Source organism: Scyliorhinus canicula, chromosome 1 (genome assembly GCF_902713615.1).
Source record: "Scyliorhinus canicula chromosome 1, sScyCan1.1, whole genome shotgun sequence".
Taxonomy (NCBI): Eukaryota; Metazoa; Chordata; class Chondrichthyes; order Carcharhiniformes; family Scyliorhinidae; genus Scyliorhinus; species Scyliorhinus canicula.
Window position 1 is genome coordinate 290,445,799 of NC_052146.1, and position 12,848 is coordinate 290,458,646.

Consider the following 12,848-nt stretch of genomic DNA (forward strand, 5'->3'; position numbering starts at 1 on the left):
TCTTTGGTGAACACTGATGCAAAGTTCTCATTTAGTACTTTGCCCATAGGGTCCAATCCTTTCCCTCGCACCCTCTTGCTTTTTAAATATGAATAAAAAGCTTTGGGATTCACCTTAATCCTACTTGCCAAGGACTTTTCATGACCCCCTCCTAGCCCTTTTAATTTCCCACTTCAGTACCTTCCTACTTTCTTTATACTCCTCGGGTTTCGACTGTCCCCACCTTTCTAGACTGTACAAAAGACTCCTTTTTCTTTTTAACAAGGTTCACAATATCCCTCGTTATCTGAGGCTCCCTAAACTTCCCATACTTCTCTCAGGAACGTGACTTTCCTGAATCCTAATCAAGTGTCGCTTGAAAGACTCCCACATGTCCAATGTTGATTTACTATCCAACTGCTACACCCAATCCAAATTCTTCAATTCCTGTCTAATGTTATTGTAATTTGCCTTTCTCCAGTTTAGCACCTTAACACGAGGGTTCCCCCATCCCTGTCCAAAAGTACCCTAAAACCTATGGAATTGTGGTCACTACTCCCAAAATATTCCTCTACTGAAATCCCAACTACCTGTCCAGGCTCATTCCCCAATACCAGATCCAGTACTGCCCCTTTCCTAGTTGGACCATCCACATACTGCATCAAGAAGGCTTCCTGATTACCCCTTACAAACTCTACCCCATCCAAGCCCCTAGCACTAAGTGAGTCCCAGTCAATATAGAGGAAATTAAAATCCCCTACCACAACAAGCCTTTTGCTTTTGCCAAGCACTTTTCATGACCCCTCCTAATGTCCCGCTTCAGTACCTTCCTACTTTCTTTAAACTCCTCAAGGGTTTCGACTGTCCCCACCCTTCTAGCATCTGTAGAAAATCTCTTTACCTACCTGCACCTCTATCTCTCACTGGCAGTTGGGGGGCCTGTAATAAACGCCCAACATTATGATTGCCCCCTTCCTGTTCCTGAGCTCTACCCAGATTGTATGAGCCCTCCAAGGTGTCCTCCCACAGTATGGCTATAATATTCTCCTTAACTAGTAATGCTACTCCTCCACCCCTTTTACAACCCCCTCTATCTCTCCTGAAGCATCTATATCCTCCAGCGTTCAGCTGCCAATCCTGCCCTTCCTTTAACCATGTTTCTGTGATAGCCACAACATCGTAGTTCCAAGTACTAATAAGTGCTCTAAGTTCATCTGCCTTGCCCACTATACTTCTGGCGTTGAAACAAGTACCCTTCAAACCCAGCAGACAGGGTGATGTTGTTCTCTTATTTTTGTTCTCTGTTTCCCCTTCAGCTATTGCACCTTCTAAGCGAGCGCTTTGGGTCCCACCCCCCTGCCATATTAGTTTAAATCCTCCCGAGTGACTCCTTAGCATGGAATCATTTTGGTCTTGTATATACAAAGCTAGTTTAGAACATGAATTCAGTTATACTGTCACAATTTTGCATGAGAAAGAAAACGTTAAATCTTGCCAGCATCAATCTCTAGTTTTAAACATGACTTTGTAAACAATCTCACAACAGTAAAATAGCTGATCTTGTTACATACATCTGTCTACAGCTGTTGTAGTATGCTTTATGCTGGTTTAGATCTTGAAAGAAAAAAATTGAAATCTACAAAATGGGAATGGTTGTAAAATGCGTTACTATAATAGGTAGAAATGCAGACTGAACCGTCCGTTTAAATGCGCACATTTAAAAGATGAAATATGACTTAAGTGGACAGAGAAAATCTGCCAACTAAAGAAGCATTACACTTTTTGCATGTACTTTTTTCCGGTCTACAGGTGCCAGTAGGCCTCGACAATATAGTCCCCGCCACTTAGACCACCTGCAATAATTGCAGACAACTGTCAATATTGGGCAATTCATACTAACCATTTACCATTCCAGTAGAGGTCAATGACAAAGGCACTGCCTATATCGTACCAAACACATTAGATATTTCAGGCTGCCTCAGATATTCAGTCTGCAGTTGGCACCTCATTAAGGTGCAATTAATGTGACTGCTTAATCTCCTGTCATTAGTGTCCAGTTACAGTTAACACTAATGAGCACTGATTGAGGCAGCAAACATGGCTGGCTAGAAAGACGAAAGCAATGAGGCTCGGCAAGAAAATTAACCAGAACAAAAGGATGAGCAGCCAAAGGTGAGCCAGCGTCACTTAGTCTCCAATTTACAAAGATGGCATAACCAGCTGTTCAGTGGCATCAACATGGTAGTGAAAAATGCAATCTTAGTAGTTGATAATTGCAAATTGCTTTACATGGAAGGGTTTTGGAGCAGAGATATCGATGGAAAGTTGGATAAATATTTGAACTAGATGGATATAGATGAGCGCAGGACAGTGGAATTAGATTTGGATTGCTTCAGCACATAGCTGGTAAAGACAGAGTGACATCCTGTGCTGTAAAGTTTAACGTGTTAATTGGGGGTTCGACAGATTTGTACAAGATTTAGCTCATCTGTGATGCTATTCAGATCAGTTAAAGAATGGTGATAGCCCTTCTTATGGCTCACTTGTGAATATTGACTACTTGATCTGAGAACAGTAAGAAGTCTTATAACACCAGGTTAAAGTCCAACAGGTTTATTTTGAATCACTAGCTTTTTGGAGCGTAGCCTCACAGCGTCGAGGTCGCAGGTTCAATCCTGGCTCTGGGTCACTGTCCGTGTGGAGTTTGCACATTCTCCCTGTGTTTGCATGGGTTTCGCTCCCACAACTCAAAGATGTTCAGGGTAGGTGGATTGGCCACGCTAAATTGCCCCTTAATTGGAAAAAATTAATTGGGCACTCTTAATTTATTTTAATTTATTTAAAAAAAAGAATTTGAACAGTTTTTGAGGATCCTGTTGTCTCTCTGGAGATGGAGGCTCCCGAGTGGGGCATGGTTAGCTAATTATCTGGAAGCTAAGTTAAAAGATGGCATGTTGCTCCTCAGTTTTATTTTGTGTAATATTTTTACTTTAAACTGCTTATTTTCTTCCCATCCTCGGGAGCCTTTGCATAAGAGAAGTTTCTCCTCTCTGTCCGAAATCTCTTACACAATCTTTTTTTTAAAAGATAATTTTTATTCAGATTTTTACAAAATATCAATAGCAGAAAATATTAACAGAAAATAATATTAACGGCTAATAAAAACAAGAAAGAACAAAGCCCCCCCGGGTAAATACAAAAAAAGAAGAAATAGATTAACACCCATCTTAGACAAGGTACACATGTACACGTCCCTTCAAACCAACCCACCGAAACGACCCCCCCCCCCCTGAAAAACCCCTGTACTGATCCCCTCAGGGCAAATTTCACCCTCGCCAATTTGATGAACCCCGCGATATCATTGACCCAGGCCTCCACGCTTGGGGGCCCCTCATCCTTCCACTGAAGAAGAATCCTCCGCCGGGCTACTAGGGACGCAAAGGCCAGAACACCGGCCTCTTTCGCCTCCTGCACTCCCGGCTCCACCGCAACCCCAAAAATTGTGAGTCCCCAGCCTGGCTTGACCCTGGATCCTACCACCCTCGACACTGTCCTTGCTACGCCCTTCCAAAATTCCCCCAGCACTGGGCATGCCCAGAACATATGGGCATAGTTCTCTTACACAATCTTATAACTCTGTCCCTTCAAACACTCTCAAAAGTATATTTGTTTATCCTACCTTATCCCACCTTCCCAATTAGCTTCAGCTGACTGTGCAAGCCAATGCTACAATAGATAAAGCAATATTGGCTAACCAAGCAATGGATAGCTTACTGGTGAGGGTTGCGAGATGGTTCAAACCCAGCAGTGCCCGCAGAGAGATACATCTTGACTGCATCATCACCTAAGGTATCCTATTTGGGTAGAGTCAGGTGTCTGTACAGGGAGTGTGTATTAATTTGATCAGGCAAACCGAACCGCAATTTCAGTGGACATTTCTGAAAAAGTAAAACTCAAAATGCATGTTAAACACCAGCTGCCTCTTTCCCACCCCCTCATAATTTGAAATCTGTTTACTTTGATGGGATTCTTCTGTATGTTGAATTTTTAGCCATTATTTGTGCGATACTTTCCTGCTTTAACTTGATTGTGATGTTGTCGTGGTAACATTCTGTTGCCGGGGGTTGCAGATTTGTAGTGTTTGGAATTATGGGTATGAAATCTGAATGTGCTTTTGAGTGGATTGTTTTTGATTCATTCCAATTGTTTCTCAGGACTTTTCTGTCAAAAGCTTTTAAGTTTATTGCAACATTTTAATGTTGGCAAAATTGTTTCGTTTTTTTCTAATGGAATTTTATCGCAGAAGTGCGATGACGGGAGAGTGGAGGATATGAGTACTTCAGTGATAATGAAGTAATCCCGTCAGGAATTGGCTTTACACTGTCCAGATGCCACACACCTATTGTATTATACAGATCATCACCATTATCCATATGAAGATAACATGCTTTAATCAGCGTGTTAGCCTCACAAGCTAATGAATTAAACATTTTGAAGGAGAACAGATATTCCTAGGTATCGATTTTAAAAATGGAGAGGAATGAAGGAATGGCTGAGGTGAGGCTGCTCTAAATTGTGGGGTAGACTTTTCCTTTTGCTGGACTCTGGGTTTTCCAGCCATACAACTGAATCACATGGTTTATTTGAAATGTGCTGTCAGAATTGAATGATATCTGCAGCCACCTTTCCACATTGTTCCTGTTCAGACATTGGGATGATAAAATAAATGATTAGCAAGACGTCCAGTATATTTTTATCCCCCACCTCGCCTGTTTTGCAAGGTTTTTTGATGAATGTGCAATTCTCCTCATGCTGGTCACTTTCTAGAGTCTTTGACTGATTACCCCTCATTGCCCTAAGAGTGCCATGGCCACGCGGATCGCCCCTACACCCGCTTTGATTCGCTAACTCGCCACAGACTTGGGGTTAACCATGGGCTATTCCCGTCTACACAGCTCGTCACTCAATGGATACATTCACAGAGCAATTGGAAGATCTCCCCGTACGTTCCTATCAGTTACTAAATTCATCATGACTGATGAGAAACTGAGGTTGGGTTAGATTTGCTCCATTTGAGACTCTGCCTGAAAGGGTGATGGAAACAGATTCATTCGTAACATTCAAAAGATAAATACTTGAAGGGGGGAAAAAGTGCTGGGTTATGGGGTATGAAGAGGGAAACCAAGCTAATTGGATCATGCTACAAAAAAGCGGTCACAGGAACGATGAACTGAATGGCAACTTCTTATGCTGTACCATTTTATGATTATAGTCTAAACTCAAGTTGAGAGTTTGGCAGAATCTCGCAGCTTCATGTTGATTACAATATTTGCCACAGTTTACACGTCTGTGCGGATGAAATGAAGGCCCCAAGAACACCTAAGAACTTTATGGTTTTCCAATTTATGGAATATAGTTAATGACCTCCTTCTGCACTGTAGGGATTCTATGAAAAAAACAATTTTTTTGAGGCTAGGATGGATTCTTAATTGGACAATCTTATTTCCCCTTTTTCTACAATATGCACTGGCCTACAATCAGGATAATTGCCATGTCTATTGTTCTATATCTTGACCACCTGTTCTGGGGTTTGAATCTTACCAGCATAATCTATTAAGTTATTCATTTTCTTTCATGTGCATCAATAAGTACACTCCTTGGTAATGTTTAACCGATAACAATAATGGAAGTGAGATTTATCACTTACTACTGAGTTTTGGGTTGTGATTGTTGGATTGATTACATGTTATGTTTGTGCTGCTTGTTTGACTCCAACTATACCTGCTTCTCCTCATGCACCTCTCCACTATCTCTGTCACTCCTCTGCAAGCTACGTCCAAACTATTCTTGTTCAATCGTCGCAACTAATATCCATTTTATCACCAAGAAAACTAGCTACTAACTCCATAATGTTGCTGTCTCTATCCCTATCTCGTACACATTTGCTGAAACCCTGATTCATGGCGCTATCATCTTGAGGCACAGCCTGTATAATATTGTCTTAGTTGACCTCTACCTTCAAACACAGTACAATTCAATACAACCCACATCCACAATGATGCCTCCATCACCCTTTTGCAGAGAGCCAAACTCCTCTTGTTCCCAGTGCCCGAAAGAATTGACTTCAACATAATCTTAATTTTAAAATGTCTCCATAGCCTTGATCCATCCTACATCAATGAGGTCCCCTAGCCATGTGTTACTGGACATTCCTAAAATTTCCTATTAATTTTGCTGTTTTGATTGTCATGCTTGCAGTCACTACAACCTTGACCTCTGAACTTATGTCCCCAATTGTATTATTGCCTCCATCTAAAATGTCTGCAAAGTCTTCATCCATCGGAGTTTACTAAAGCCAACAGACTTTTGGCTGCTCTCCAAATTTTCCATTCCTGCCCGTGCTGATTCCCACGCGGGCAGGACTGGGAAATCCCAGCCCATATGTTTATCCTGTTTCCCTGCCCTCTGTTTCTCCTATTTTTCAGAATCTATTTTCTTCCCCACCATTTAAAGCATTGTTCAGAGACTCCTGTTTATCGTACTTGATGTTGGAATGTAAGTTGAATAACGACTCAGTTTATGCACCTTTCCAAAAGGTGATGGTATCCACTGTTGCCTTTAAACCAACAATGCTCAGGCAACCTGCTCAGGAGATAAATGGAATAGTCGAATCAGGGGGTAACAAAAGCATTAATGAAGGTTTCAGGTGGACTGAAGCAGGAGATGTGTGATATTGCAGAGATGGAAGTAGGTGGTCTGGGTGTTGGATATGGGGGCAGTGTCAAATACGATGTTGAAGTTATGAGCAGTCTACTTTAACCTCAGACAGCCATGGAATTGGTAGTGAGGGCACGGAGGTTACATTGGAGTTGAAGACAGTGGCTTCAGTCTTCCAAATTTCATGGATTTCCTAGAATTTACAGTGCAGAAAGAGGCCATTCGGCTAATCGAGACTCCACCGGCCCTCAGAAAGAGCAACCTGCTTAAGCCCATGCCTCCACCCTATTCCTGTAACCCAGTTTCCCACCTAACCTTTTTGGACACTACGGGCAATTTAGCATGGCCAATCCACCTAACTGCACATCTTTGGACTGTGGGAGGAAACCGGAGCAGACACGGGGAGAACGTGCAGACTCCGCACAGACAGTGACCCAAGTCGGGAATCGAACCTGGAACTCTGGAGCTGTGAAGCGACAGTGCTAACCATTGTGCTACAGTGTTGCCAACTGTTTAATTGAAGAGCGAATTTCTCTTTGTCTAATAATAGCTGTTGGACAGACAGTATGACAAGTAGAGGTGGTGGAGAGTTTGACAGTGGCGATGAGCTGAGTGTTGACGCCATGTTATTCTGATGGTGTGTTTTCCGATGATGTTGTGAGACAACATGTAAATGAAAATTAGAAGAGGGCTGAGGATAGATTCTTTGGGGACTCCAGAAGTAACAGTTTGAGAGCAGGAGAAGCCTTTGCAATTAAGCTTTCAAATTGGCTGATGAGCCATCATGTAAAACAGTTGGAAATCAAGGTGGCAATCTTGTATCAAAGTCTGATCTAGGTAGTGTTGAACAGTGTACCTAATTGATTGTCCTTCATTATTTAAAAAAATAGGTTAGACACAAACATCACAACTATGCAAAATATGAATCACTGAGTAAAATTAGTTACAGAATGTTGCTCTGACTCACTGAAAGCTATTTACAGAGCCATATGACAAAATATAAATAAATCGTACCTTTGTAAGATAGTTTACTGTTTGTGTGGGGAAGTTAGTGAGTTGGAGCATTGTCTCTGGGACGTGTTCAAATCCATTTAACAGTGTCCGATATCGATCTACCTGATCTAACTATTTAAGCTGCTTAACATTAGTTCCTGATAGGTGTGCATTGATGGTGATCATTTGATATTAAGCCCTCGCCATTGAAGAGTACATAAGAATGACTTGTGAAGGAATTGCAAACATTTCACATAGTTAATAGAATAGTTATGAGTGCTCTGCTGTGGTATAGCTAGAGTGTACTGATGGGCAAAGGAGTGGACAGTTTTTTCCCTTCCTATTTTGTTCTGCAGCATCAGTGTTCCCACCCTAATGAAGACCAAAAGCATCACCTGTTTTCACATAAAAAGGATTGTAGTTGGCAGAGAAATGCACCACAAGATGTGTAGTTTTCAAAATGTGAAATCTGTAAAAATGTGTAGTCTCTTCTAGAGCAAAAATATAGCATTAACTAGATAATGAAGGTGCAGTTTTCACCTCTGCTTAGAGCAAAGATTCAAGACCTTGGACTGGACCGTCATTATCAATACTTCTTCGGGACCTACGCCACATACAGAACAGTAAGGAAAGATCGGATAAACTCTTTGAATGGTTAATAGCACCAGTTGCTCCAAAAAAGTTTTTCAGGTATGTGGGGTGTAATCTTTAACATAATGATGCCTAAAATATCCTCTCTTAACTGGCTTGAAGTGAAATAAATTAACTGTCATAGGTCATTTGCAAATCAGCAGTTCTTTGAAATTGTAATTGTCAGAGGGTTATGCTGTATGGCAGCTTTCCCTAAAATTGTATTTTTAGGCTGTAATTTTTTGCATTTTAGATAAAGGTTGTAATTGTTGCAGTGGAGGAGTAATTGCATTTCTTGTATGGAAAAGTAAACGCCTCTTTTTAAAAAAAAAAGATCTATTTTAGTTTTACCAGTTTATGTCAATCTTCCTGGAATTGGATCACTCTTGGGTGAGTGATCCTCTCCTCTTGCTCCAGTGACAGTAAATTCTAAGATTATACAAGAGTGGTCCACAGATGATTTGTGTTTTGATTCAACATTAGACCATTTTCATTTCTTGCTAACTGCTTGGGAATCTCCCTCTATTCGATCCAACAGAGTCTGCACCGTAGCAGACTGAACTCCCACTACAGCTACAAAGGCTGTGAACATTAATCCTTTCATTGTTAGGATCTGGTTGCAGCATCCCACAGAATAGCCAAACTCCAAAGTGCACTGGAATACTGATGCTCTGGAACACAACACCGCAAAGGTTGGAAGCAGAGCTCTCCATATTTTCCACCATGGTGTAACTCCTTGCAAGCCTTCTAATCCCTGTGGCAGTGTGATTTCACGGCCGGATCTTCAGCAGGGAGATTAACTTCCTTGTGATGTGCAGGAGACGTTCAGCATTTACGTTGTTCAAAAAAAGTTGTGAAACTCAACATCAACCCAACACAAAAGTGCTTGTTTCCATTTTAAGAGCAGGTTTGGAGGTATTCCTGATTCTGTTCCCCACAATCTCTCAGATTCTCTTTCCAAAGACATGTTTGCTAGATCATTACCATACAGGAATCTAATAATACCCTATACACAAAGTTAACTTGTTTCCTCATCCAAAAAGAGATTACTACCTGGAGTAGTGGTTACTACCTGGAGTAGTTGCTGTTGGACCCTATCCCATTTGGACAGCAGCCAGACTGAATTTATACGATGTTAATCCTGGTGGCCCATTCACCCGAGGAAGGAGCTGTGCTCTGGAAGCTAGTGATTCAAAACAAACCTGTTGGACTTTAGGCTGATGTTGTAAGATTTCTTATTTAATCCTGGTGGCCCTTGTAAAGTTCTCTGACAAATGGGAAGGCCACATCTAGAAAAGTGAAGTTGCAAATCAATTTTTACAGTGCAGGGAGGAGGTTGTCAGCAGTCTGTTGGCACTTTTACAATAACTGAATAGGACAGCATTTGAATTGGGGGAGGGGGGGCATCGTCTTGTTTGAGTTGGGCAAATTAATTGAAAATAGCTGTTAATTGCAAGAAGCATTTAAGCACATTCAAAATGTTTTTAAAATACCTGTAAAGTGAAAGTTTGACTTTTGGATTTCTTTATTTCAGCGACATTTGGGAAAAGACCCCAGCTTTGATTAGGCGTCATAATAACAATTACTACAAAGGATTATTCTCCTCAGAAGATTTTGACAGAATTTTGAGAGAGGTAAACCCATTTAATACCTTTACTTTGCAAGTACTGAGCAACATAAAGCAGTCTAGTTAAGCAAGTGAATTGAATTTGGGGCGTGGGGAAGGGGTTAAATTGGGAGGAGGGGAGATTTTCTTGGTGGGAATGCCTCTGAGTGAACCCCCAAAAGAGCCCTTGCCCACACAGCTAAAGCAGCTGGAACTACCGCAACACGTGGACCTTCCTATTCCACGGGTAAAATAATGGTGGGGTTGGAAGAGGTCCTTAAATGACCACCAATTGACCATTTACAGGCCTCAGTAGATCCATGGGTGGGAGAGTATCCAATATACCCCCACACACACACACACACGATGAAGCATAAAATCCAGCGCATTGTTCTCCTTCAAGTTGCCATTTAAAAATTATAACTCTATCTAACGTTGGCCATAGAATGGTTACAGCACAGAAGGAGGCCATTGGGGCTGTCCTGTATTGCCATCTCTCCGCAAGATCAAATAGCCTCGTGCCACACCGCCGCCGTTTCCCCATAGTCCTGCAAATTGTTCCTCTTCAGATAATTATCTAGTTCTCTTGAAAACTACAATTGAATTTGCCTCCACCACAGCAGGATGCTAACAATTCACAACGGAAAAATATTTTTCCTCGCGTCATCATTGCTTCTTTTGCCAATTACTTTAAATCAGTGTCCTCTGGTTCTTGATCCTTCCACCAGTGGAAACAGTTTCTCACTTGCAACTAGAATTATGTTAAAAATATGACACTGGCATTTATACTTTGCCTTTTATGAGCGAGTGGAGATATTTGTCAGTATTTAAATAATTGGAGAAGAAAACTGGGATAATTTTCTTCGATACTGATTGGACTCTGCTATCTGCAGAATGGGATAAGGAAGGGATGGGTTCGTATGCAATCCATATTTTAGAGGTAATCAGATAGCCTTTACAATTCTACTAAATGTGGAATGCCTCTTAATGCAGCTGTAATGTTCACCTGAGACTTAGCTGATCAAAACACGATCCTATTCAAGTACAGATTTTCAATTTACCGGATCACTTCACATTCACTCCCATTATGGGAAAAGTCAGATTCGAGTAGAACATTTTCACAAAATGTCGATGTTTCTCCACTGCCAGTTATATTGAATATTTTTATTTCCTAATCTCACTCAAAGACAAGAACGAAGGTAGTGTCATTATTCATACCACAGCTGTACAATTTTAAAAACAATTCTCTAGCAATATTTTTACACTTGTAACTAAGATTACATTTCTGAACTACCATAGTGTTTTTATCCTAAAGTTAAATGTTAACTGTGGAAATTTTTCACATCATATTAAGGTGAGTACTGGTGCTTTTTAAGTTCTACCTTTTATGAGAAATTGCAGTAAAATGATCTGATGTCTATTAAACAGGGTTGCCATTTAGGGGTATGTTGAGAATGAGAGGGTAATAGGAGAACCCATTGTAAAACAAGCTGGAGGTTAAAGAGATTTGATAGATGTGTTGAATGATTTTGATAAAGTAAATAAAGAGAAAATATTTCCAGTGACAGAAGGGTCAGTAACGAGGCCACTAAAAATAACCAGTGAGAAGTAAAACAAAATGCTCTGAGTTGTTGTAGGGCCAAATCTTCGGTCTCTGGATCATCTGAGACAGACATATGACCGAAGAAACGTGTCAGGACCCTGTGGATGTCCTTGTGCACTGACCTACATGGGTATTGCCCGAGAAGTTTCAGCTTGCGACAAGCAATTCCCCTGCTCCCCAGGACCTTGCACAAATGTCTCCAAGTTTCTAAGAGTCAGACTTCAGGCAGATCTGCAATACTTACCTGGGTAGTTACCCAGGCAATGTTAGAAAGATGAAAACCATGTGAAACATCTGGGTAACCACAAACACTACCCTCCTCCAACTTTCCTGACCTGCCATGACTACCCCCTGACCTGAGTACCGCAACGACCACTTGAGTACCCTCCTCACCAAATCTGATTATCCTCCCGGACTACCAGATTATCCTCCCGACCTGACTACCTTGCTGATCACCCAGCTACCTTCCTGACCCAACTAACCCATCTCATGTATCTCCACCTACTCTAGGGCACTGGCATTAGTACTGGGAAAAGTGGAGCTGCACTGTCGGTCTTCACCCGAACTGTGCAGGGACCAGTGTTCTGGGGAGTTGTGTAACTAGGACAGTAGAGAAGGCTTTAAACTAAATAATGGGGGCCAGGGATCCAAGTGAAGGAAGATGTGAGAAATTAAAAGGAGAGGACAGGGCAGAGGAGCAAAATAGCCATAAGGATAATGATACTCAGAGTGTGACAGGAAGGGACAGTGTGTGCAGTAGATAAGGCTAGAGTTGGAAGTGGCAGACAATTAAGGAGATATTTCACAACATTTAGCAAAGATGCATTCCAGTGAGAAAGAAAAACTCCAGGAGAAGGTCCCACGATTTGTGGCTAGTTAAGGAAGTTAAAGGTAGTATAAAATTGAAAGAAAAAGTGCACAATTCTGCAAAGATTAGAGACAGGTCAGAATATTGAATAGAATATGAGAAAACAGCAAAGAAGAACTAGAATAAAATGAGGGAAAAAATAGAGTCTGAGAGAAAGCTAGTTGGGAATATAAAAACAGATAGAGTTTCAATAGGTATTTAAAAGAGAAAATAATAACTAAGGTGAGCCTTGGGCCGCGAACGGGATGCTGGGGACTTCGAAATGGAAAGTGAAGAAATGGCAGATAAATTGAATGGATACTTTGTTTCTGTCTTCACTGTAGAAGAAACCAATAACATTCCATAAATAATTGTAAATCAAGAGGTGAAAGGGAGGGAGGAACTAAAAATTCTTACAATCACATGAGAAAGGGCACCAAGAAAAATATTAGAACTAAAAGCCGACAAGTCCC

General features: G+C 41.2%; 1 protein-coding gene across 1 annotated transcript in view; it reads left to right on the forward strand.

Annotated features, from left to right (window-relative positions):
• Positions 1 to 12,848, forward strand: part of riox1 (ribosomal oxygenase 1) — a 49,499-nt gene that overhangs the window by 13,423 nt on the left and 23,228 nt on the right. Inside the window, exons 3-4 of the mRNA XM_038815003.1 lie at positions 8,240 to 8,379; positions 9,854 to 9,953. Of these exons, the coding sequence (XP_038670931.1) occupies positions 8,240 to 8,379; positions 9,854 to 9,953 (240 nt within the window). The remainder of the gene's footprint in view (positions 1 to 8,239; positions 8,380 to 9,853; positions 9,954 to 12,848) is intronic.